The sequence below is a fragment of the Lepidochelys kempii genome, chromosome 1 (genome assembly GCF_965140265.1).
Source record: "Lepidochelys kempii isolate rLepKem1 chromosome 1, rLepKem1.hap2, whole genome shotgun sequence".
NCBI classification, from domain to species: Eukaryota; Metazoa; Chordata; order Testudines; family Cheloniidae; genus Lepidochelys; species Lepidochelys kempii.
In genome coordinates this window covers 208553754-208579989 of record NC_133256.1, presented here as the reverse complement: position 1 = coordinate 208579989, position 26236 = coordinate 208553754, and the positions used below count along the sequence as shown (strand labels likewise).

General features: G+C 43.9%; 1 protein-coding gene across 2 annotated transcripts in view; it reads right to left on the bottom strand.

The window, feature by feature from the left end:
- Nucleotides 1-13232: 13232 nt before the first annotated feature.
- The window catches only part of FAM162A (family with sequence similarity 162 member A), a 32490-nt gene continuing 19486 nt past the window's right edge, over nucleotides 13233-26236 (bottom strand). The window contains exons 4-5 of one of the 2 annotated variants that reach the window (XM_073310855.1): nucleotides 20475-20583; nucleotides 13258-13509 (exon numbers count right to left, since the gene is read on the bottom strand). In XM_073310855.1, the coding sequence (XP_073166956.1) occupies nucleotides 13414-13509; nucleotides 20475-20583 (205 nt within the window). In that variant the 3' untranslated portion in view covers nucleotides 13258-13413. Of the gene's footprint in view, nucleotides 13510-20474; nucleotides 20584-26236 lie in introns of both variants that reach the window. The other variant, XM_073310846.1, reaches the window with a different exon arrangement.

Here is a 26236-nt window from a genome sequence, read left to right as displayed (position 1 = left end):
CCAGTCCTTCCTGTACCACCTTCAAAATCTCCTTCATAAAAGCCAGTTCCTCACCCTTTTCTCTCCACATCCTTCCTAGTTCTGTTTGAAACATACCTACTCTTCCTCTCAACTTACAATTCTTTAATACACTGTCCAGTCCCTGAGAAAAAGATGGTAACTGATCTCTATGCATCAGTCTGATGAACAAGTATTAGCTGCCAAACCTTGCACAAACAGCAATCAACTGTTTCTCCTTTTTACACAACCAGTACTTTTGCAAATGTGCATAATTACTCTCAAACAAATATAACTTTTGTTTATGTGCAAACCATACCTCAACAGAATCTGCATCTCTGGGAACACTCTCATATACACTGAGGACAAAATTTCCAACTCCTCCAACAAATCCCTATTTGTCCTATCACCCCTTATAGTAGCTAATTCAAGTGGAACAGCCTCAGAACTAAAACTGCATGAACAATTTGAATAATCTTTTAAAGGGGTTACACCTGATGGTAAAGAAATCCTATCTCTCTGGAGCTGCAGGGGGAATTCCATCACTTACTTTGCTCTTTTGAGAGGTCTTTCTGGAAAAGACCCTGGATTACAAATATTACAGACCTCAAGAAAGCAAACAGGGTGCAACAACATTCAAAATCAAAACACCAGGGGAAAAAACCCACAGGTCATAAATAAAAAGGTGAAGAGGAAATAAAACAATTTAAATAAGGAAATCTTAAGAAGTGCCAAACAAAATGAAAATAAGTCCTTGTAGCACTGACGGGAAAGAGAGTGTGTCACTCTTTGAATTCCTAATAATTTTCAACCTTTGTTTTTTCAAGCCAATTCTAAACTCATCCATCTGTTCTGTTTGCTAAGGAAACCAACTGCCAAGTATATATTAAATCTTTAAGCCCTCCCAGGGACACCAAAAATGTATTAATTTAGATGAAATTATATAAGTCCACATTGTTAAAGGTGTTAACATGACTCTGAAATGTTCAACATTAAATAGTTTTAAACAAGGTTCAGGGTTTGGTATCCAGAGACCTTGGTTTGTTAGTTTCATTGCAAACTTTAGGAACTTATTAACTAAGATACACAAAAAGAAGTTAAAACAAGCTATAATGCAGTTTAAAAGTGAAATTAATTATGCAAAACAATCAAAACCAAAGTCCCTTTTGAAGAGAGGATATCACAGTCCCTTATTTAGAAACTTCCAGGTCTGTGGGGAGGGGCTGATCCTCATCTTTGTTCATATCTATGCCATGGTGCCAGGCCCAGAGTGGGTATGGTTCTATCTGCAGATGTCTACTTTCCTCAGCACCTTGGATCCTCACGAGTGCCTTGTCCTGAGTGGGGACTTTAACACTGTCCTGGACATGCGGGACTGCATTGGGAAAGAGAAGTGCCAGGCTACCACAAATGTCATCAAGGAGATTGTTGACCATCACTCCCTGGTGGATGTCTGCCATGACTATCATCCAGACAACTCTATCACTTTTACTTATGTCCAGGTGGAGTACACTTGGTTGTGCCACTCCCAGCTGGACTGCTTTTATGTTCCCAGATTTAACATCTTATAGGCCCACTCCTTCAGTAGAAAGCCTGCGCCATTTTCGGACCACCACTTGGTGGCCATTATGGTCTCATTGACACCTGAGAGGCAGGACTGGCCTACTGGCATTTCAGTAACAGCCTTTTGGACAGGGGCTTCACGGCATCCTTCCATGAGTTCAGGTGGGGGTAGAGGCAGCCCTCCTGCTGTAACTATACTTGGGGCAGTCAACAGAAGGGCGTATCATAGAAAATGAGGGTTGGAAGGGACCTCAGGAGGCCATCTAGTCCAACCCCCTCCTCAAAGCAGGGCCAATCCCCAATTTTTGCCCCAGATCCATAAATGGCCCCCTCAAGGGTTGAACTCACATCCTTGTGTTTAGCAGGCCACTGAGCTATCCCTCCACCCCTCTTAAGGATCGAGCAGAGAAGTGGGAAAGGGCCAGGGCTTTCTACAACAGCCACTTCACCCTGGATCTGACTGATAATGATCTTTGTGGGGTCCTGTGGAATGAATTCTCTACAGTCAGCATGAGTGACCAAGATTCGCTAGAGAACTTTCTCATGCTGGTTGAGTTCTCAGAAGCCCTCCTTCTGATGGCCACTAGCAAATCTCTGCGTATTGATGGGCTGAGTGTGGAGTTCTAACACATGTTCTTGGACGTCATCAGCCTGGACTTCACCACCATCTAGGCTGAGTCCTTGGGGAACAGAGTGCTCCCCCTGGCATGCAGGCAGGCTGTACTTGCTTTGGTGCTCAAAAAGGGGAACCTCTGCAACCTAAGAAATTGGCACCTAGTATCACTCCTCAGCATGGACTAGAGAACTAGACTATTAGGGTTGGAAGAGACCTCAGGAGGTCATCCAGTCCAACCCCCTGCTCAAAGCAGGACCAATCCCAACTAAATCATCCCAGACAGGGCTTTGTCAAGCCGGGCCTTAAAAACCTCTAAGGATGGAGATTCCATCACCTCCCTAGGTAACCCATTCCAGTGCTTCACCACCCTCCTAGTGAAATAGTGTTTCCTGATATCCAACCTAGACCCCCCGCACTGTAACTTGAGACCATTACTCCTTGTTCTGTCATCTGCCACCACTGAGAACAGCCAAGCTCCATCCTCTTTGGAACCACTTTTCAGGTAGTTGAAGGCTGCTATCAAATCTCCCCTCACTCTTCTGTTCTGCAGACTAAATAATCCCAGTTCCCTCAGCCTCTCCTTGTAAGTCATGTGCCCCAGTCCCCTAATAATTTTCATTGCCCTCCGCTGGACTCTCTCCAATTTGTCCACATCCCTTCTGTAGTTGGGGGACCAAAACTGGATGCAATACTCCAGGTGTGGCCTCACCACTGCCGAATAGAGGGAAATAATCACGTCCCTCGATCTGCAAGCATTTTGGGCTGTATACATAGGAGCATTGCCAGCAGATCGAGGGACGTGATCATTCTCCTCTATTCGGCATTGGTGAGGCCTCATCTAGAGTACTGTGTCCAGTTTTGGGCCCTACACTACAAGAAGGATGTGGAAAAATTCAAAAGAGACCAGCGGAGGGCAACAAAAATTATTAGGGGGCTGGAGCACATGACTTGTGAGGACAGGCTGAGGGAACTGGGATTATTTAGTCTGCGGAAGAGAAGAATGAGGGGGGATTCAATAACTGCTTTCAACTACCTGAAAGGGGGTTCCAAAGAGGATGGATCTAGACTGTTCTCAGTGGTACCAGATAACAGAATAAGGAGTAATGGTCTCAAGTTGCAGTGGGAGAGGTTTAGGCTGGATATTAGGAAAAGCTTTTTTATTAGGAGGGTGGTGAAGCACTGGAATGGGTTACCTAGCGAAGTGGTGGAATCTCCTTCCTTCGAGGTTTTTAAGGTCCAGCTTGACAAAGCCCTGTCTGGGATGATTTAGTTGGGGATTAGTCCTGCTTTGAGCAGGAGGTTGGACTAGATGACCTCCTGAGGTCCCTTCCAATCCTGATATTCTATTATTCTATTCTAAGAGAGCTCAATATGCCGTTGGCCTTCTTGGCAACAAGGGCACACTGCTGATTGATTCATATCCAGCTTCTCATCCACTGTAATCCCCAGGTCCTTTTCTGCAGAACTGCTGCTTAGCCAGTTGGTCCCCAGCCTGTAGCGGTGCATGGGATTCTTCCTTCCTAAGTGCAGGACTCTGCACTTGTCCTTGTTGAACGTTATCAGATTTCTTTTGGCCCAATCCTCCAATTTGTCTAGGTCCCTCTGTATCCTATCCCTACCCTCCAGCATATCTACCTCTCCTCCCAGTTTAGTGTCATCTGCAAACTTGCTGAGGGTGCAATCCACACCATCCTCCAGATCATTTATGAAGATATTGAACAAAACCGGACCCAGGACCGACCCTTGGGGCACTCCACTTGATACCGGCTGCCAACTAGACATCGAGCCGTTTTCATAGTAAAAGCCATCTCACTGTGGCTGGGGATCCACCCTGATCAGACCTACGCTGTCCCAGGCAGGACCATATTCAAGAATCTGCCTGTCAGTCCCAGGATCTTCTCCATATGGCATGTAAAGATAGTCTGTCATTTGCCATCCTGTACTTGGATGAGGAGAAGCATCTGACAGGGTGGATCACGGGTATCTCCTGGGCATTCTGCAGGTGTTCAGCTTCAGTGTCTGCTTTATGGGGTTTCTCCAGGTGCTGCATGCCTCTGCAGTGTCTGATCAAGCTTAACTGGGCCTTGACCAAACCTGTCACCCTCAGTCGAGAGGAACGTGCAGGCTGCTCACTGTCTGGCCAGTTGTATGCCACTGCCATCAATCCCTTCCTCTATCTCCTCCGGAAGAGAATGAGAGGGTTGGTGTGTTGAGAGCCAGACTTGCAGGTGGTCCTGTTGGCATATGCCAATGACATGCACCTTGTGGCTCAGGACCTGGGAGTTCTAGTGTGGGCAGAGACTTGCCAAGCCATCCATTTGGCAGCCTCCTCTGCTTGAGTCAACTGGGTCAAGAGCTCTGGCTTGATGGGGATGGATGGCAGGTGGGCTCCCTCCCATCCATGCTCCATGCCAATCTGGGACAGTACCTTTCTGCCAGGTTTCAGAGTAACAGCCGTGTTAGTCTGTATTCGCAAAAAGAAAAGGAGTACTTGTGGCACCTTAGAGACTAACCAATTTATTTGAGCATGAGCTTTCGTGAGCTACAGCTCACTTCATCGGATGCATACCGTGGAAACTGCAGCAGACTTTATATATACACAGAGAATATGAAACAATACCTCCTCCCACCCCACTGTCCTGCTGGTAATAGCTTATCTAAAGTGATCATCAGGTTGGGCCATTTCCAGCACAAATCCAGGTTTTCTCACCCTCCACCCCCCCACACAAATTCACTCTCCTGCTGGTGATAGCCCATCCAAAGTGACAACTCTTTACACAATGTGCATGATAATCAAGTTGGGCCATTTCCTGCACAAATCCAGGTTCCCTCACCCCCCTCCCAAAAACCACACACACAAACTCACTATCCTGCTGGTAATAGCTCATCCGAAGTGACCATTCTCCCTACAATGTGCATGATAATTAAGGTGGGCCATTTCCAGCACAAATCCAGGTTTTCTCACATCCCCCCCACCCCCATACACACACAAACTCACTCTCCTGCTGGTAATAGCTCATCCAAACTGACCACTCTCCAAGTTTAAATCCAAGTTAAACCAGAACATCTGGGGGGGGGGGGGGGTTAGGAAAAAACAAGAGGAAATAGGCTACCTTGCATAATGACTTAGCCACTCCCAGTCTCTATTTAAGCCTAAATTAATAGTATCCAATTTGCAAATGAATTCCAATTCAGCAGTTTCTCGCTGGAGTCTGGATTTGAAGTTTTTTTGTTTTAAGATAGCGACCTTCATGTCTGTGATTGCGTGACCAGAGAGATTGAAGTGTTCTCCGACTGGTTTATGAATGTTATAATTCTTGACATCTGATTTGTGTCCATTTATTTTTTACGTAGAGACTGTCCAGTTTGACCAATGTACATGGCAGAGGGGCATTGCTGGCACATGATGGCATATATCACATTGGTGGATGTGCAGGTGAACGAGCCTCTGATAGTGTGGCTGATGTTATTAGGCCCTGTGATGGTGTCCCCTGAATAGATATGTGGGCACAATTGGCAACGGGCTTTGTTGCAAGGATAAGATCCTCCCTGTGGGACAATTGGATTGATCTGGGGGCCAGGGTGTCTGACCAGCTGCACAAGAGGCTTGTGTGATGATGCATAGAAAAGGTATGTACAGACAACCATGATGCTGCCTTGCATGTATTAGCTATTAGAATATTGCTCAGGGAAGCTGAAGGGGAGGACTGAGCTCTGGTGGAGTGAGCTGTTATCCTTGATGGGGGAGAGACTTTAGCAGAGTCTGACACAGGCAGGAATCCAGTGAGAGATTCTCTGAGATGGCACAAGTTAACTCATAGCTCTTTCAGCAAAGGCTCTTGGGGAAGATCTAAAGAGACTAGTGTGGTCCAAATAAAATGTGAGAGCTCTACAAGTGCCTCCTTATCCTTAGACAAATGGGGTTTCAGGAAAAAGCCAGAAGGTTATAGGTTTGGCTTTGATGGAAGGTTGACATTACCTTAGGCGTAAACTTAGGATGTGGCCAAAGGAACAGCTTGTCCTTATGAAAGCCATAAAAAGAGGATCAGCAAGAACAGCTTGAAGTTTTGAAACCCCCACGGAAGAGATTGCCACTAAAAATGCCCTCTTCATAGACAGACAGTGAAGCTGTAGACATGGTCTCAAAAGGGGGACCTATGACTCAACACCGAACAAAAGTTAAATCCCATACAAGCACCAAAGCAGATACAGGAGAGTAAGTGTTAACTAGACATTTCAAAAATCTAGAAACAAGCGGATGAGAGAAGATGGCATCTGTTGGCAGATGTAATGCTAAAATAGAAGCCAGGTGAACTCACAGAACTATTTGAGAGCCCTGATTATTTCAAATATAGGAGTAGTCCAACACACCTGTAGTTTCAGTGTGATGGGGTGATAAATTGTGGGATTATGCCCATAGAGAAAAAATCTCTTCCACTTTCATTTGCATGTGGACTCCTTCTGCTACTCACCAAGATGGCTTGGACCTCTTGGGAGCACAGTTTCTCATGAGTGTTCAACCAGCAATCATCCATGCAGTAAGGTGGAGACGTGAGGTTTGGATGAAGAGATTTGTCCTGGTTCTGTGACAGAAGATCTGCCACTAATGGTAAAGTTATCAATGAACAGATGGAGAGGTGATGTAGAGCTGTGAGTCAATATTATCTTGGCAATGCTGGTGCTATGAGGAGAAATAATACTTTGTCCTGTTTCAGCTTCCTGAGACCTCTGGGAATGAGATGAATTAGAGGAAATACATACAGGAGCTAATTAGAACAGGGAAGAAGAAATGCATCTGTGATGGAACCTGGACTGTAGCCAGCCCTGGAGCAAAATCTCATGCATTTGTTGCTTAGGATGACTGCAAACAAATCAACTTTCAGGCACCCCAGCATCAGAAAATCTGGAGGAGGATGTCCTTCCTGATTGACCCCTGGTTATGGTCTGTGAAAACTCTGCAGAGGGAATCCACTAGTGTATTTCTGAAGGTGAATAGCCTTCAGGGAAATGTGGTGAATACACAGATTCCAAAGGAGAACAGCTTCTCAGCACAGCTGAGTCGATCTTGCATCTCCCTGTTAGTTCAAGTAAAAGGTGGCTGTAATGTTGTCTATGAGAAGTCGGACCTACTGGTTTACAATGGAGGGCATAAATAACGCACAGCCCCAATGAACAGCTCTGAGTTCCAACATCTTTATATGGAGGGAAACCTCCTGAGGTGACCAAAGAGCTTGTGTTTGAAGATGACTGAGATGATAGAGGCTTCTGTTACCAAAGTCCAGGTCAGTTCTGGGGACAATCCTTGGGTCTAACCACCAATCCAGATAGTGAAGCACCCGGGCAGGTATGCAAATCCGCAAGTCCAGAAGATGCCTGATAGAACAATGCACCAAATGAAGCCAGGCTTACATATAGCAAAGATGAAGTCTGGCATGAGGCATTACAGACATCCACAAGACCTTATGGCAGTAGTTCTCAACTCTGGTCCACCGCTTGTTCAGGGAAAGCCCCTGGCGCGCCGGGCTGGTTTGTTTACCTGCTGCGTCTGCAGGTTTGGCTCCCACTGGCCCCAGTTCGCTGCTCCAGGCCAATGGGGGCTGCAGAAAACGGCACGGGCTGAGGGATGTGCTGGCCGCCCTTCCCACAGCCCCTATTAGCCTGGAGCGGCCAGTGGGAGCTGCGATCGGCTGAACCTGTGGATGCGGCAGGTAAACAAACCGGCCCAGCGCACTAGGGGCTTTCCCTGAACAAGTGGTGGACCAGAGTTGAGAACCGCTGCCTTATGGCCTAGGAGCTGCAGATATGTACACACTGTCATTATAGGGCTGGATCTGAGGCCATTGGAAAGGGCAGCTATGGTTTGATACCCTTCTACTAGGAGATAAGCCATGGCTGTTGTGAAATCAAAGTCTGCCTCTATAAAAGGTGTGTGTTGAGTGGGTTGTAATTGAGACTTCTCCAATTTAGTTTCAGGCATAGACAAGAGAATACCTATCTTATGACCATGACACTGTCTTGGATCTGGTCTCTCAAAGCTGCCCAAACCAGCCAATCATCCAGGTAAAGGAAAATATAAATGTCCAAATGGGAGGTGGGCTTCTAGCAGTGACATACACTTGGTGAAGACCCTCAGGGCTTATGACAAACCAAAAGGGAGCACTGTATACGGGTAGTGGTTGGTGCATACAACAAATAGAAGGTTGCAGAGTAACAGCCGTGTTAGTCTGTATTCGCAAAAAGAAAAGGAGTACTTGTGGCACCTTAGCGACTAACCAATTTATTTGAGCATAAGCTTTCGTGAGCTACAGCTCACTTCATCGGATGCATACTGTGGAAACTGCAGAAGACATTATATACACAGAAACCATGAAACAATACCTCCTCCCACCCCACTCTCCTGCTGGCAATAGCTCATCCAAACTGACCACTCTCCTTACAATGTGTATGATAATCAAGGTGGGCCATTTCCAGCATAAATCCAAGTTTAACCAGAATGTCTGGGAGGGGGTTAGGAAAAAACAAGGGGAAATAGGCTACCTTGCATAATGACTTAGCCACTCCCAGTCTCTATTTAAGCCTAAATTAATAGTATCCAATTTGCAAATGAATTCCAATTCAGCAGTTTCTCGCTGGAGTCTGGATTTGAAGTTTTTTTGTTGTAAGATAGCGACCTTCATGTCTGTAATTGCGTGACCAGAGAGATTGAAGTGTTCTCTGACTGGTTTATGAATGTTATAATTCTTGACAACAAAAAAACTTCAAATCCAGACTCCAGCGAGAAACTGCTGAATTGGAATTCATTTGCAAATTGGATACTATTAATTTAGGCTTAAATAAAGACTGGGAGTGGCTAAATCATTATGCAAGGTAGCCTATTTCCCCTTGTTTTTTCCTACCCCCGCCCCAGACATTCTGGTTAAACTTGGATTTATGCTGGAAATGGCCCACCTTGATTATCATACACATTGTAAGGAGAGTGGTCAGTTTGGATGAGCTATTACCAGCAGGAGAGTGAGTTTGTGTGTGTGTGGGGGAGGGGGGTTAGAAAACCTGGATTTGTGCTGGAAATGGCCCACCTTGATTATCATACACATTGTAGGGAGAGTGGTCACTTTGGATGAACTATTACCAGCAGGAGAGTGAGTTTGTGTGTGTATGGGGGTGAGAAAACCTGGATTTGTGCTGGAAATGGCCCACCTTGATTTTCATACACATTGTAAGGAGAGTGGTCAGTTTGGATGAGCTATTACCAGCAGGAGAGTGAGTTTGTGTGTGTGGTTTTTGGAAAAAAAGGGGTGGGGGTGAGAAAACCTGGATTTGTGCTGGAAATGGCCCACCTTGATTATCATACACATTGTAAAGACAGTGGTCACTTTGGATAGGCTATTACCGGCAGGAGAGTGAGTTGGGGGTGGGGTGGGGGGTGGAGGGTGAGAAAACCTGGATTTGTGCTAGAAATGGCCCAACTTGATTATCATACACATTGTAAGGAGAGTGACCACTTTAGATAAGCTATTACCAGCAGGAGAGTGGGGTGGGAGGAGGTATTGTTTCATGGTCTCTGTGTATATAACGTCTTCTGCAGTTTCCACAGTATGCATCCGATGAAGTGAGCTGTAGCTCACGAAAGCTTATGCTCAAATAAATTGGTTAGTCTCTAAGGTGCCACAAGTACTCCTTTTCTTTTAACAAATAGAAGGTATTTCCTGTGGGAGGGATGTATTGTGACATGGAATTATTCATCTTGTAAAGGCGAGGGCAGTGCACCAATCTCCAGATAAGGAATGACAGAAGCAAGGATGACCATCCTGAACTTGGTCTTTTTGATGAATTGGTTCAGCTTTGTTAAATCCAGAATAGGATGGAGGCCCCCCAGATTTTTTCAGAATCAGGAAGTATCAGGAATAGAAGCCTTTCCCTCTGTGCTGGTGAGGAAATTCCTCTATTGCTCCCAATTACAGAAGAGACCGTAGCTCTTGAAATAACACTGTCTCATAAGAGCTGTCCCTGAAGAGGAATGGGGAAGGTGGGTTGGGAAGAGGAAGGAAAAGGAATTGGACAACACATTTCTCCTTTAGCGAGTACCCACTTGTTTAATATGATGTTTTGTCAAGCATGGAAAAAAGAGGGATAGGCATGATCCAAAAGGAGAATATATTGTTGGTACATTGTCCTTCATCAAAAGTCAAAATGACTGCTTTGAAGTCATAAACATCTGATGAGAATGCTTCAATCAAACACAGCTGGTGATGTCCAGGATGTCTTGACCTCTTCTTAGGGGGATAGTGAGGTCTGTATTGGAAAGAGGAGCTACAGTGATACACCCGCCTAAAATTGCTTTCTTTTCATAACTGGGGTGTAAAACCCCTAAAGAGTGAAGTGTTGCACAAGAATCGTAACATGTGAATGGCGTCATCTATTTTTTTCAGAAAATAATATAGAATGGTCTAAGTCCTCTATTGTGGTCTGCAGCAACTTTTGGATGCCAGAAGCTTGCAACCAGGAGGAATGCTGCCCACATCTATTACAGCCTGGAGGGATATATTTGGTATCTGAGGGCTGTAAGATGGCCCTCAGATACCAAAATAAAAAGCTGGTCTCAAAATTCCTCGGGTAGTTTATCAGCAAACTTGGATATAGCAGAGAAATTAATAAAATTGTATTTAGATAAAAGAACCGATAGTTGGCAACTCTCATTTGGAGTGTGGCAGTAAAGTTTACAGCCATAGAGTCTAGCTTCCTAAACTCCTTATCATTTGGAGTGGATTTAGGATGGGTTTGGCAAGAGTGCTCATTACAGCTGCTGCTGCCAGAGAATCAGGAACTGGACGAGTAAAGAAATGCTTGAAAACTTGCTGGGGAGCCTGATACCACCTATCCACTCACTCAGCAGCTGGGGGTTGTGACACTGCACGCCATAGTCGTCTTAGTAACATTATTATAATATGGTTATGGCATAATTATGATGCATTTTGTGCCAGATAATTCATGTGAGGTATCATTGGAAAAGTTATGATTTGCAGAATATGACTATCATGTTTGTATGCATGTATCATTTTTGTATCTGAAGTTATAAATACTATGTTTCTGTACTTCAAATGTAGCTACACCTGGGTAACGCCCACTAGTCAAGATGCTTTCAGTCTAGATAGCTAATTTGGAAGGGCCTACTCAGGGCAATGAGCCATTAGGGAAAACAATGGGTCTTATGAGAAGCTTATCTCCCACTTGGTGAGCCTTTCTGAGAATGCTACAGACAGCCTTTCAGTAATGGCTGCTATGACTCTACAGGGACATGTGCTCAGACCACATGATGCTGGACTCCATCTTGGGATGTCAGTATTTTTCCACAAACCGGTCTGGGAACCAAGTTTTGAAACAAAGGGTTCCCTCCCTATGCTAAAGCTATATAAGGCAGGGAGTGACCTCATCCATCGTTCTTCACTCCTCCCATAAGAAGACTCCTGGAAACACCTGAGGAACAAAGATTGAACTGGGGGAAGTGTTGGATCCAGGGTAAAGGGATTTCTAGCCTGTGTATGAAACACCTGGGGATTCCAAGCTGCAAAGCAAGTGTAGTTTGCCCCTTAAGCATTGGTAGCCTGCCCGTACCATCAGTTAGGGTGAGAATCTGCTATTCATAGCCAATCTGTTTAGTATATTAAGCTTAGTTTGCATTGTGTGTTTGCTAGGTAATCTGCTTTGCTATCGCTTAAAATCTCTCTTTTGTAGTTAATAAACTTGTTTTTGTTTTAATCCAAACCAGTGAGCTTTGACTGGAGTGCTTGGGGAAAATCTCTGCTTGGTTACCACAAGTGTGCATGGTCCTCATCACATTGAAAGAGGGGCAGTCAGGGTGTTAAACCCATATACTGGCCAGATTTGAGCAGGGCAGGACGGTACTGCTCTGGGGTCCTAGGCTGGGAGTTAGAGAGCCTGTATGTAACCGCAGCTGGGTGTGTCCCTACCTGTGTGAATGCTGGTGAAAGTGCAAGCTTGGAGGGCTGTGCAGCTTGTCACAGCAGCAGTGTGACACACAACCAGGCTGGTGGGTCAGAGGGCTCAGTGGTACTCCAGTCCAGGTGGTACCCCAGGGGGAGCCCATCACAGGGGTGTCAGACCAGAGTCTGCCCAAGAGGCTTCTCTGACTCTATTTAATAGGAAAGAAAACCTTTCCTGGATCAGGAGTTTGTAGAATAGCCAGGAGGGTGTGGCAGCAGCTGGGCTTTATTTCACACAGCTGCTCTCTCACTTTCACCTTACAGCAGTTGGTATTTTCCTCCTTCCCACAGGAGGTCCCTTGGCCTGGCATTGTATTTCAAGCAGTCTCTCTGCAGCTTGCCTTACGGCAGTCAGTATCTCCTTCCTTCAGACCGGAGATCCCCAGCATGCCTGCTTAGAGCTGGGGTTTAGGCCAACTCCAGGGCTTTAGCCAGCTTCTTCTTTAGCTGGCCTACTTTCCCCTCTCCCTCCCCCCCATTAGCCCTATTAGGAGGGTTCAGCAGGCAGCCAGTTCTATTGCCAGTGTGTGCCCTACTATGAGGGAGGAGAGCGCTTATAGGCAAGTCCCCCTCTGGAAGTTGATCCCCATGGTCTGGGAGAGGGGAGTCAGGCTTGGAGGCAGCTTCCTAGTCATTAGGTAAGAGTGGGTGGGTGCCACAGCATGATATCCAAGCAGTAAAGAAATAAACTAAATAATCCAAGCTCTGTCCCCAAGTCTGTTGTAGCTTCACAGTGACAGGTAGGCACCTAAAGTCTCTGAACACCAACATTCACTGGGGGGTGAAAAATTTCCTCTTGAACTTTCAGAGGAACAGATGGAACAGACAGATTATAGGAAAGAATCTCTGCCTGTAAGAGATGAAAACCTATCTTTACTTGGTTATGACACTAGGGGAGGAGAGTAAATCAAGTCCATCCTAGAAGGATATGGCAGTATTACTACAATGAGGAAATAGAAGCACTGAACATTCTGTATGAAAAGCAACTACAGCGTCTGCTCAGTTTTAGCACTTTCCTTGTCTTTTAAGCTGTTCAAAATAGGCATTTTGGTGATAGCCCAATAAAAAAGTCAAGACAGATTTTTAGTATTACTACAAAATAATTTATTTGTCTTTCCTAAAGCATAACAGCAGAGGATAACATAAAAGCAAAACACATGAAGATCTACTACTCGCTCATCAACGAAGAAAGCATTTGTATGTTTTCTATCCTCCTTCCCAGGTCTCCTCCCTCTCCTAGGGTTTGGCAGATGCACTCTGAGCAACCTCATCTCTCCAGCGAGCTTTTCTTTCCATGTTTTGGGTTGTAAGGGATTCATGCCTTCCGACAGCCTACAATAGTATGAGAGAGAGCAAACATGTTACTTATGGTACTGTAGAGATGAAGTTTGAACAAGCAATGAACAAACCATCTGGTAGTCTGAGCTATACCTCTGAAGAATACTCCCTTACAGAGATACAGCTCTCATGCCTAGATACTCTTTTGTAATATGCCAGCTTTAATGCTAGGAAGAGCTAGAGGGTTAAAATAAACTCTGAAGGCACAAAATCCTGGAATTCTTTTGGTTTAAGTTCATTATTTCCTTAGGGCTGAATTAAGCCAATATACTGATGGCTCTGGCAGATGCTTTCCCTTTTTCTGTTCAATGATAATAAACTTCTTTCTTCGTCGAAAGCCAGGAGAATTTGGAAATAAAGTAAAGGTAGATAGTCCATATTCTAGTAGCAACTGCTGCTACAGTTAAGAACAGCTTCCATTCTAATCCCCCTTCCCACTCACTCATAACTCTCCCAAATGTTCACCTCTAGGGTTGAAACTGCTTTTGGTTGGTGTAAGCATATCTGAACCACTGTTCTTAGGGATCTTTTAATTGCTTAACTAAAGAAGCTGACCTGAAAGCTGAATTTTAATTTTTGGAGAGTTTTACTCAGTATTGTTAACAGAAGCAACTAATAGTATAGGACAGTGGTCGTCAATTATTTTTTGTCAAGGTCCAAATTTCTTGGTAATGGTATAGTCAAGGTCCAGACCGACCCCCCCCATACCTAGCTCCCCTGCCCTCCCCTCGCCCCCATGACTGCTCTCCCAAGCTTCCCCATCACCTGCCAGCTCCCAGCCCAGAAAGTAAGGTGACCTTATTTGCCTAAACTGAAAATGGGATCCATGGGGCTGACCTGAGCTCCCTAGCATTGCTGATTGCCCCCTCCCCCAGAAAACATTCTTCCATGCCCCCAGTTGAGTCAAGTAACAGAGATGGGAGGAAGGAGGAGGGGGAGAGGAATGGGTATGGGCTGGGATCTGGTCAGCAAAGCAGGGTGTGTGTGTGTGAGTACTTCTGAGCTCGGAGCCAGGAGGTGAAGTTGCTGGACTATGATCCAGCTAGCTATGTGATGCCCCTTTGGGGGCTGGGACAGCAGAGGGGTAGGAAGGAGGTTCTGGGTGACAGGAACCAGCAAGAAGACTCCAGAGAGAAGCCCTGGGGAGATGTGAGGAGGACAGGATGCAGCGCAAGTAGGTGACTGGAGGTGGACTGGGGAGGGAAAGAGGCCAGTGGGGGCAGGGCAGCTGGAGAGGGCTCTGGGGATGAGAGATTGGGAGGACATGAGGCCAGCGTGGGGGGCTCTTGGGACTGTTCACGGGTGGGGGGAGCATGAGGTTGGGGAGGGTGGGCTCCGGGGACTGCTTGGGGGTGGCAGGAGGGTGTGCTCCAATCCATTTCCAGCCACACACACACACACGGTTCTGCATGGCTTCAGCCCCAGCTCGGCTTCAGCCCGAGCACAGAGACGACATGTAGTTGGGGGCGAGGGGGAGCTCAGCCAGCCACTCTGCTGCACGGACACACAGAGTATAGCTGCCGGGACATGATGTCTCCTCACTTCTGGGCATATCCTCCAGAGGCATCCAGAGCAGTCGCGGGGGGAGGGGAATTGCGACCCCCACATGCCCTGCCTGTGCATCACCTCTGCCCGCACAGTCCACTGAAAACCACCTGGCGATACAGGTTTGGGTCACAGTCCGCCTATTGCCTCCCTTGGTAGGGGCTATAAAATGAATATTGAACTATGATTTAGCTAACAAGCTAGAAAATTGGTGAAAACAAATATTTAGGTGTTCAGAATTAAATCTCACAACCACGCTAGTGAGTATAAGTGTTATTTTCTATTGTGGGAAGGTGACTTTGGTTAGATTTTTGAAAAAGAGCCCCTCAGAATAGGGCCTCACTTGTGCCAATTGGTTATCAACTCCAGTGCTGCTAACACGGGGCGGGGAGTCAAAGCAAAAGTCAAAGATAATTTGGTCAGTTACTTCCATGCCAATTCACCAAGGTCTCCATCCTGATAGATCTATTAGTAGTCAACCCTTTTAACCTACTTACCAATGAAGGATACTAGTTCCAGGATCTGACTAACACTCCTAACTATGTAAAACTACATTTATGAAGACTGTATAGATTGAGTGCTGTTTAAGAGGCTTGAATGTTGGTCTGCTTTATGTCTGTATGCACCTAGAAGTTGAAAGGCAGCATGAATCCTTTAAATATGGTAGACACAGGTACAGTGTCCTACAATCTTAGTTAACAGGAAGTTATTCAGTTTAAAAGCTACTTTACATCAATCTTGATTTGAACCTGTTACAAAACAAGAACACACACTAACTCTGACAATCTTTAAATCACAACAGCACATATACTTCCTTATTAATTAGGTACCCAGTTTCAGGAAGTGGTAAATTAACTGATTTGAGTAGTCACCCAATAAAAAGAGAGAGAGAGAGAGAGAGAGAGAGAGAGAGAGAGAGTGTGTTTGTTTTTTCAGCTCAGTTTCTATTCACAGCAATCACAGGTAAGTGAAGAACAGCCATAACTACAGTGCTTTCTGGTGCCATAGTAGGCAACCCTGGAAAAGAGACGCACATAAAAGTGCCTATCTGAGACAGATACTTGATTTCACCAGGACTCCCCCGAGCTGGCCAATCAAGGACCTCAGTCTTCTCCTTTCCTGGTGACTTTGGGGTTTTGGAAGTGATGTGCTGAAGGAAACAAGCAGTTTTATCCTATTTCTGCTGGGTGATCCAACTTAGTTCATCTTCTTGGAGGTCCTGCTGTGGACCAGTCAGATGGTGACCACTATTTCTTCCAAAGATTGAAAATATCCAACCAAAATAAGAATCCTCCTCTCTCACCATCCAGTCAGGGACCAAGACACCACCTTTTGAGTTCTTGCAACTGGAGCTGGAATTTTCTAGTATTTTTGTTCAACACATCTTGTCAGACCAGCTTGTATATGACAAGTTAGGGCATAGCTTTTGATACAACCATCTTGGGACAGACCCTGAACTCGGACTGGTTTGCTTTGGTCATCATCTTACTGCCACCAGTCGCTTCCCGTGAGTCCCTTTGTGGTGCATCCTTTGTCCATCTTTGCAGTTGTGCTTGCTCAAGTTTCAGTTTCTCCATCAACACTCTGCTAGCTGCTGAAGTATCTAGTTTAGCGTTCGTATAAATTATACAAAGTCCCTCCATATTCTCTGATGCTCTTTAAACTTCTCTCACAGTACATTTTACAATGTATTCACACATTCCAAAGCCAGAAAGGACCATTGTGATCATCTAGTCTTTCTGAGTAATACAAGCCATAGAACTGCCCCAAAATAATTCCTAGAGCAGATCTTTTACACACTTCCAATCTTAATTTTAAAATAGGCAATGATGGAGAATCCACCACGATCCTTGGTAAATACCAACACTGGACACTTCACAAGTACTCCACAGAACTGCTAAGTTCACTGAATATTTTCATATATCCAATAGATTAGTAAGTGGGACTGGTTTACGAATACTTCCGAAAGCCAAAACTAATTAAATTTTGGATCACAACCCGACTAGTCCTACTTCCCAGACTGTGGAGCTTGTCCCCTCATGAATGTAGGCTGTAAGCTACTCAGGCAGGGAATGGCTTTTAGTGTGATTTTGCACACTCAATGGGGATCTGATCAACTGAGCCCTGTAGGTTCCATAATTAATAATAATGCTAATACGCTCTGATATTTTCTCTCAGACTATTTCATCAGTGCTGCTCTGAAATAACAGCTTAGGAATAACATTACTGGATCCATGAGCATCATACACATTTGTTATTGACATTAGAAACCCATCCAAAGCATTCTGGGTAATGGGAACATTTCTGACAGAATGATCAAAAGGAGGGAAGTGATTATTCCCCTCTATTCAGCACTGGTGAGGCCACATCTGGAGTACTGCATCCAGTTTTGGGCCCCCCACTACAAAAAGGATGTGGACAAGTTGGAGAGAGTCCAGCGGAGGGCAACAAAAATTATTAGGGGCTGGGGCACATGACTTATGAGGACAGGCTGAGGGAACTGGGCTTATTTAGGCTGCAGAAGAGAAGAGTGAGGGGGGATTTGATAGCAGCCTTCAACTACCTGAAGGGGGGTTCCAAAGAGGATGGAGCTAGGCTGTTCTCAGTGGTGGCAGATGACAGAACAAGGAGTAATGATTTCAAGTTGCAGTGGGGGAGGTCTCGGTTGGATATTAGGAAAAACTGTTTCACTAGGAGGGCAGTAAAGCACTGGAATTGGGTTACCTAGGGAGGTGATGGAATCTCCAACCTTAGAGGTTTTTAAGGCCCGGCTTGACAAAGCCTTGGCTGGGATGATTTAGTTGGGATTGGTCCTGCTTTGAGCAGGGGCGTTGGACTAGATGACCTCTTGAGGTCTCTTCCAACCGTAATCTTCTATGACAAGTTTATTAAAAAAACATGAGTAACTAAAATATCAGTTGTTTTTAGAAATAAAAACCTCAACATTTTGGCATACATCCATAATATGAGTTTGCATGTTGTCTGCACTGCAAATCATGAAGCCCCTATGTATAAAACATCTGAGTGACAGGAGACCTATAGAAACAGCTTACTATACACTTTAGTTTTCAGCTCTGAGAGAAAAAAAAAGCAGTGACTGAATTAAAGGGAAGACAGAAATATCTACATTTCCTTCAACAATTGTTTGTTTCTATTTAAAGATCAGGCTTTAGAAGGGGGAGGGGGTGGTTTGCCAGGACTGTTAAAGGCAAATATTTGGGGGCAGATCCCTCAGCGAGTGTAAATTGTCATTGCATCACTGCAACAACTTACTAAGGGTTGTGGTGGATTCTGCATCACTGACAATTTTTAAATCAAGACTGGATGCGTTTTCTAGAAGTTACGCTCTAGGAATTATTTTGGGGAAGTTCTATGGCCTGTGTTACACAGGAGGTTAGACTAGGTGATCACAGTGGCCCCTTGCAGACTTGGAACCTATGAAACCGCAGTCACGTTCCCCCCAATGTTGTCTCTGCTAAGCTACATAAATTGAGTTCTTTGAGTCTATCACTAACCTATATGGCATCGTTTTTAATCCTTTAATCATTCTCTTGAATCACTGAAGTCACTTCAAGAACGATTGTTCTCCAGCAGGCCAGAAAAGCTATGTAAGTTTACCACTTCTGTTCTCTTTGTTATCACAACAATGGTGGGATGCTGGGACATGTAGCTGAGCTGAGTCCGTGCACTATTAATCAAAGTTACACTTCTGATTATTCCACTCTGTGATCAAGTGTCATCATAAAAAACATACTATTTGGTTTAAGGTCCTTTTATTTACTGTGGGGGGGGGGGTGAGTGTCTGGGCCGGGGGGGTGGTACAGGGGTGGGTGTGCAGGTCTGTCTGCCTGCCCCCGCCCCCACCTGGGGTCTGGTGGGGAAGGGGCAGAGAAGCAGGAACTGGGTTCACAGGGATTTCTTTAACTCTCCTAGAGAAATTTATTTCTGTGTCTGCATTATTACACACATACTTGCTGACAGGTATTTTGAAATAAATTACCAAAATAATTGATACTAGCGTGATTATATAGTGTTATTTTGACAAATAAAATTTGCAGAATTTTAATTTTCTGGTGCAGAAATCCACCGGAGTAAAGTTTACAATATTTTGCCCAAAGCTCTATCTTACAGTCAATGTCCCTTTTATACATATAACTTCATTTAATCATAATATTAGATTCCATCAAGTTCCCTATGTTTCCACTATTGCACATGGCATCATCATATATCATCTTACTGTCTGCTATTAATTTATTTTGTTTTAATACATTCATTCCCAGACAGGGAAAGAGTGGAAGTCTTTGGCTGCAGGGCTCTCATTAAAGGCTGCAGTGATTGTACGTTTCCTCTGATACTTGCTGTTAGACCTAAAGGTATATTTTTTTGTTTTCCTCTCAGTCTTCTGTCTTAACTTTTCTAAGCAGCCTTGATGCCTGGGCAATTCTTAAACAGTACTAAATCATAACTTGGGGGTTTACTGCATTGGTCTCTGCCAGAAAGTGAATTTGTTTTTGGAAAGTCTAAGGAAAATCCCTTCAGTCATTTGTCAGTTTAGAGAAGTTGAAAAAAAACAAACACTTTACCCAATATGCAAAGGTGTTGTACACCTTTTAATTTCAAGGTGGAGGATACCTCAGACACAGCTGAACTTTGACATTTTACAATATCAATAGTCTTGCACATGCTGGACCATCTTAGGAGCAAGACCCTTTGCCCATATACAGCAACTTAAATTTGGGCCTTTCTACTCTGTGACCAGGTCCCACATCCTCCCTAAATAGTATTATTTGAATGTAGGATTAAATCAAGTGTCCCAGGTTGTCTATGTTTTCTCCCAAAATACAATGGACCCTCCAGAGAAATTTGAAGAGATGACCAACCTAATCACTGCAGCATCTAAATGACTGAGAGGGGAAACACCACCGCCCTCTTCTGCCTCATTTATCTATTGGGAGGGTCCTCATCCCTAAACTCCTCTCAGGATGACTTATTGGAGGTACCTGAGAACACACCGCAGTACCTCTTATTATGGACCCACCACCAGGAAATGACAGGCATCCTCAAATCCCAGTGAAGTTGTAACAACAGAAGTTGCACAGCATCTCACCTCCTATGCATGTACTTCCAGGAGTGCTACCTCAGCAAAGTACACACATATGAAGGGATAAAGTAGAAGTGTGCACATTCCCACAGAGGCAGAACTGCTGCATTTGTAAGAAATGTAGCTCTCGGTCTCTCCTGGGAGGGCACATTTTGGTGCTGGGTGAGTTTTGGGGAAGTCGTAGAGTGTTCATTTTAATTTTTATTTATTGCTTTAAGTAGTATTTGTTGTTACTTCATTACTGATCTCAAGAGAGATCTGAGGATTGTGTGATAAGGTTCAGCTCCAGTCAACTATCCAATACTGTACTCACCCGCTTTCCTTCAATGACCATCACGATGCATCCTAGTATTGTCAGGGCAATCATCAGGTAGCTGATCTTCACACGCAATTTATTTCGCGCAGCATCGATCAGCTCAAACCTCATGAAGCAAAGGGAGGCCAAAATCATTATCAGAGACCTTAGCTTCTAATCTATTGATATCTCTTGTCATGCTGATAAACAAGAATCCATACAATCTACTGTCAAGAAACTAGCATTTGTATCATGCCTTTTACCAGCACCTCCCAAAGCACTATCCCCATCTTACAGACAGAGAGAGGTAGCTTGCCCAAGACCACAGAATGAATCATTAGCAAAGTTGAGAACAAAACCTAGATTTCCTGACACTCCGTCCGTTGCTCTAATCACTAGACAATGCTGCATTTTCAGATCACTGGAATAGCGAATCCCTTTTGTTCTGCCCGACAGTCAAATCTTGTCTTCAGTAAGGGGGAAAGAAGTGTTTTCTTACCACTAGCTTCCCCCAGTGCTTACTGCAACCTGCTAATCCATGTAAAAACTACAAACCGCCTTCTCCACATTAGGATTTTACCATGTTAACACACGGTAGACCACCTTTTTTCTAGTTTGGGCACATCCTGAAAGTTTTCAGGGTAAAAAGCAAGATTAAACTGTGAAAGAGTTGAGCTTTTGGGGATGGGGATGCACCAAAACTGGTTTATATATTTTTTTCCATTGGGCTTCAACACTCTGCACCATATATTAAACTTTTCAGCAAGATGGCTTCCTCCAGCACTGGGTTTGGAAATGCTAGCTGCAATTAGAAACATTTTTAGAATACAGATTTCATGTCAGCTGTCTCCAATATGTTCACCAGCAATTTATGCCCCTGGGAAAATCTGAGCAGCTCTTGGTAGAAATCTAAAACTTCACTTCCTACTGTCTTCTGGAACAGTTCTCAAGAGGGTTTAACTGAAGATGGAGGATTATTTATACCATGCAAGTGTTGCCCTGTAGAGACTTTCTTGCAAATTTTAGTACATCTTATCTAGATACACCCAACATCTGCAGCTATATCACTTGCTTCTGAACATTTGCAACCTGGTCTACTGTTAACTCTTAAGGAGGTACAGTTCCCTACAAGGCCAGTCATCTTGATCTTCCAAATGCCCTCCATGGAGGGCAAAGAAGAAGAATTAAAGGATTTGTGTTGTAAATACTTCAAATATCAACAATGAGTCAATGGTCTCAGGTTGGGCTAAACTGAAATTTACTATTTCAGTTACAGTGGACCCCTACAAAAGTGAGCAGTGTTGGTATTAAGGATACAGATGCTAAATAGGCCTCTGTGGTACAAAATTTGTAGGCGAGTTTTCTATAAACAGAGACATACAGACTTTAATAGAGACAATAAACTTTTAAAAACTAACCTATAGAGTTCAGAAAATGATATCCCTCTAATAGAATTCTAATACTCCAGAAGAGAGTTTGTTTTTTTTAAAAAGTGTCAGACTGGAGAAGTTACAGATGAGTGGAAGAAAGCAAATGTCATGCCAAAAAACGGTAAATGGCATGAACCAGGTAGATATAGGCCTGTTAGCCTGACATCAATCCCAGCCAAAATAACGGAACAGCTGATCTGAGACAGTCAAAAAACTAAAGGATGGTAATGTATTTAATGCCAACAAACATGGTTGACCATGGCAGAAAGGTTTTGTCAAATTAACTTTGTAATTTTTTAAGATTACAAATTTGGCTGATGAAGGTAACTGTGCTGATGATGTATATTTGGACTTCTGTAAGGCATTTGACTGCCTGACTTTCTGATTTTAACAATTTGGCATACCAGCCAGTTTTCAATCCATTAAAAATATGCTATATTTATTTTCTAACCAATAGTGAGGAATCATCAATTGCAAGTGTTTCTAGTGTGGTCCCACAGTGATCAGATTCATAGAACTTAAGGTCTACCACCAGATCATTTAGTCTGAACTTCTTTACCACAGGCTATTAAATTTCACCCAGTTACTCCTGTATTGAGCCCTGTACCTTGTGTTTGGTTAAAGCATATCTTCCAGAAATGCAACCAGTCTTGATATGAGGACATCAAGAGATGGAGAATCCACTGCTACCCTCCGTTTGTTCAGGTGGTTAAATCAACCTCACGGTTAAAAGTACGTGCCTTACTTCGGATTTGAATTTGTCTGGCCTCTGTTTCCAGACAGTGGTTCTTGTTCTGCTTTTCTCCACTACTATAAAGAGACCTTTAATACCCAGTATTTTTCCCCCTGTGGTGGATGCTTGAGTCACTGCTATTTAATAGGTTTTAGGAGTGACCTGGAAGGAAATATAAAATCAGTGCTGATAAGGTATGCAGACAGCAAGATTCTGGGGTGGTAAATAATGATAACGGCAGGTCACTTAAACAGAACAATCTGGATCCACAAGTACACTGGGCCAAAACAAAGAGCATGAATTTTAATACCTAAATACATTTCTGAACAAAGAATGTACCCCTTACTTTCTGGATGGGATATTTATCTTAGAATTGGTCTATACTTTAAAGTTAGGTTGGTATCGCTATGTCACTCAAAGGTGTGGGGAAAAAAACAAAACAAAAAACCCACAACCTTGCTTTTCAGCTATGCCGACAAAACCCCCTGCGTTGGTTCAACTATGTCAACAGAAGAAGGCTTTGATCAGTGTAGCTACCGTAGTTTGGGCAGGTGGTGTTCCTACACAGACAGGAAAGAAAAAATAAAAAAAGTCTATGTAGGCTGCACCTACAGTAGGAGGTTGTGCTGGCTCAGTTATGCCAACACAGCTATGCCACTACAGACTCTACGGTATAGACATACCTTTGAAAAGCATAGACATACCTTTGACTCAGAAAAAGACTCAGTGGAATAGGGAGGTTACCTCTGTATAGAACACTAGTACGAGACCACCACTGGAATACTGTATCTAGTTTTGGTGTCCACACTTTAAAAAAAACAAAAGTTTAAAAATTGTAGTTCAGAGAAGAGCCACAAGAAGGAACTGAGGAGTGGAAAATCTGCCTTGCGCTGAGAGATGTAAGGAACTCTATTAGAATTCTTTGAAGGTATCAACAAGCATGTGGACAAGGGTGATCCAGTTGATATAGCGAACTTAAATATATATATATAGCATACCCCCAAAATGACACTACAACATTAGAAAAATGAAGACACCACATTTTTTGAGCATCAATTGTTTTCTCCAATTTGACTCAATATTTCCACAGAAATTCTATCTTGGCACAAATTCATGCCTGTGGAATTTCAGGTGGATTGGTTTAAATGTAGAAAAGTCTAGCTTATACTGGTAGCCTTGATTCTGCCTTAGCTCTAGAGAGATGGCGTACGACAGTTAACAGTCCATCCGTAATATGATTTTATGTTACCAACTACTCTCGTGAAATTTTTAGGATTGGAGAATTCAGAGACTAATCAGTTATGCCATAGCAGAGCCTCCGCATGGCAGAATCCCCACTGTGATTTTAATCACTCATCAGGTAATAAATAAGATTAAACTGGCAGAGCGTCAGCAAAACATTCCACTACTCTGCTGCATATTCCTAGGTATGAGGCTCTTCAGTTCTTCAGCTGTCTTAAAACAGGGAAGAGTAGTCAAGACCTCCAATCAGCTAAGCATTTCTGTACCACTCTGTTCTGCTACTAATACACAGACGAGCAGACAGTCCTATAGGACAAGGGCAAGAGTCAATGGAGATAACACCAAATATGAGCCCCAGGATGATACAGGATGGGTTGCAGAGGATTGCAAGGAACAACAGGAATCAAGAGGACTTGCAGCCAGATGGAACAGGGGATAGACTGGAGAATCGCACTATTGCCAGGAAAAGGCAGGTCTATGTGGTTGGGGACTCATTACTGAGAAAAACAGACAGGCCTGTAACAAGAGCTGATCCAGAGAACAGAAGGGTGTGCTGTCTGCTGGGTGCTAAGATACAGGATGTGTACCTGAGGCTGAAGAGGATCCTAAGGGGAGCGGGAAAGAATCCATTGATTATCCTTCATGTGGGAACAAATGATACGGCTAGATTCTCACTGGAACGTATCAAGGGAGACTATGCCAGGCTGGGGAAGACGCTTAAGGAAATCAAGGCTCAGGTGATCTTCAGTGGGATTCTGCCTGTTCCTAGAGAAGGGCAACAAAGGTGTGACAAGATTATGATGATCAACAGATGGCTCAGGCAGTGGTGCTATAAGGAGGGCTTTGGGATGTATGCTCACTGGGAAGCATTCATGAACAGAGGACTGCTCTCTCGGGATGGACTTCACCTGAGTAAGGAGGGAAATAGACTTCTAGGATGGCACAACTTATCAAGAGAGCTTTAAACTAGGAATTTGGGGGAGATGGTTGGGAGATGTCTAGGTAATCTCCACACCATATTTTCTCTTTGAGAGGGAAGAAAATGAAGTAAGAAAGGATACAGCCGTGGGTAGAATGGACATAAGGCGGAAGGGCAGTGTACATACCAATCCAATAGGTAATATTGGCGGTAGAATGTCTGTGCCCAATTGGGTAAAGAATGTGAGCGAAACCAAACAGCAAAAATTAAGATGTTTGTACACTAATGCGAGGAGCCTAGGTAACAAAATGGAGGAACTAGATCTACTGGTGCAGGAAGTGAAACCAGATATTACAGGGATAACAGAAACATAGTGGAATAGTAGTCACCACTGGACTACAGGTATTGAAGGGTATGTGCTGTTTAGGAAAGACAGAAATAAAGGCAAAGGTGGTGAAGTAGCATTGTATATCAGTGATGAGGTAGACTGCAAAGAAATAAGAAGTGATGGAATGGATAAGACAGAGTCTGTCTTGGCAAAAATCACAGTGGGGAAGAAAGCTACTAGAGCCTGCTCTGGGATAGTGCTTGGGGTGTGCTATAGACCGCCAGGATCCAATTTGGATAGAGACCTCTTTAATGCTTTTAAAGAAGTAAATACTAATGGGAATTGTATGATCATGGGAGACTTTAACTTCCCAGATATAGACTGGAGGACAAGTGCTAGTAATAATAATAGGGCTCAGATTTTCCTGGATGCGATAGCTGATGGACTCCTTCACCAAGTAGTTCCTGAACCGACAAGAGGGGATGCCATTTTAGATTTGGTTTTGGTGAGCAGTGAGGACCTCATAGAAGAAATGGTTGTTGGGGCAACCTTGGTTCGAGCGATCATGAGCTAATTCAGTTCAAACTAAATGGAAGGATAAACAAAAACAGATCTGTGACTATGGTTTTTGATTTCAAAAAGGCTAACCAAAAAAAATTAAGGAAATTAGTTAGGGAAGCGGATTGGACTGAAAAACTTGTGGATCTAAAGGCGGGAGGAGGCCTGGAATTACTTCAAGTCAAAGTGGCAGAAATTATCAGAAGCTGGCATCCCAAGAAAGGAGAAAAAATTCATAGGCAGGAGTTGTAGACCAAGCTGGATGAGCAAGCATCTCAGAGAGGTGATTAAGAAAAAGGAGAAGGCCTACAAGGAGTGGAAGATGGGAGGGATCAGCAAGGAAAGCTACCTTACCGAGGTCAGAACATGTAGGGATAAAGCGAGAAAGGTCAAACGCCATGTAGAGCTGGACTTTGCAAAGGGAATTAAAAGCTATAGTAAAAGGTTCTATAGCCATATAAATAAGAAGAAAACAAAGAAAGAAGAAGTGGGGATGCTAAACACTGAGGATGGAGTGGAGGATAAGGATAATCTAGGCATGGCCCAATATCTAAACAAAATACTTTAATG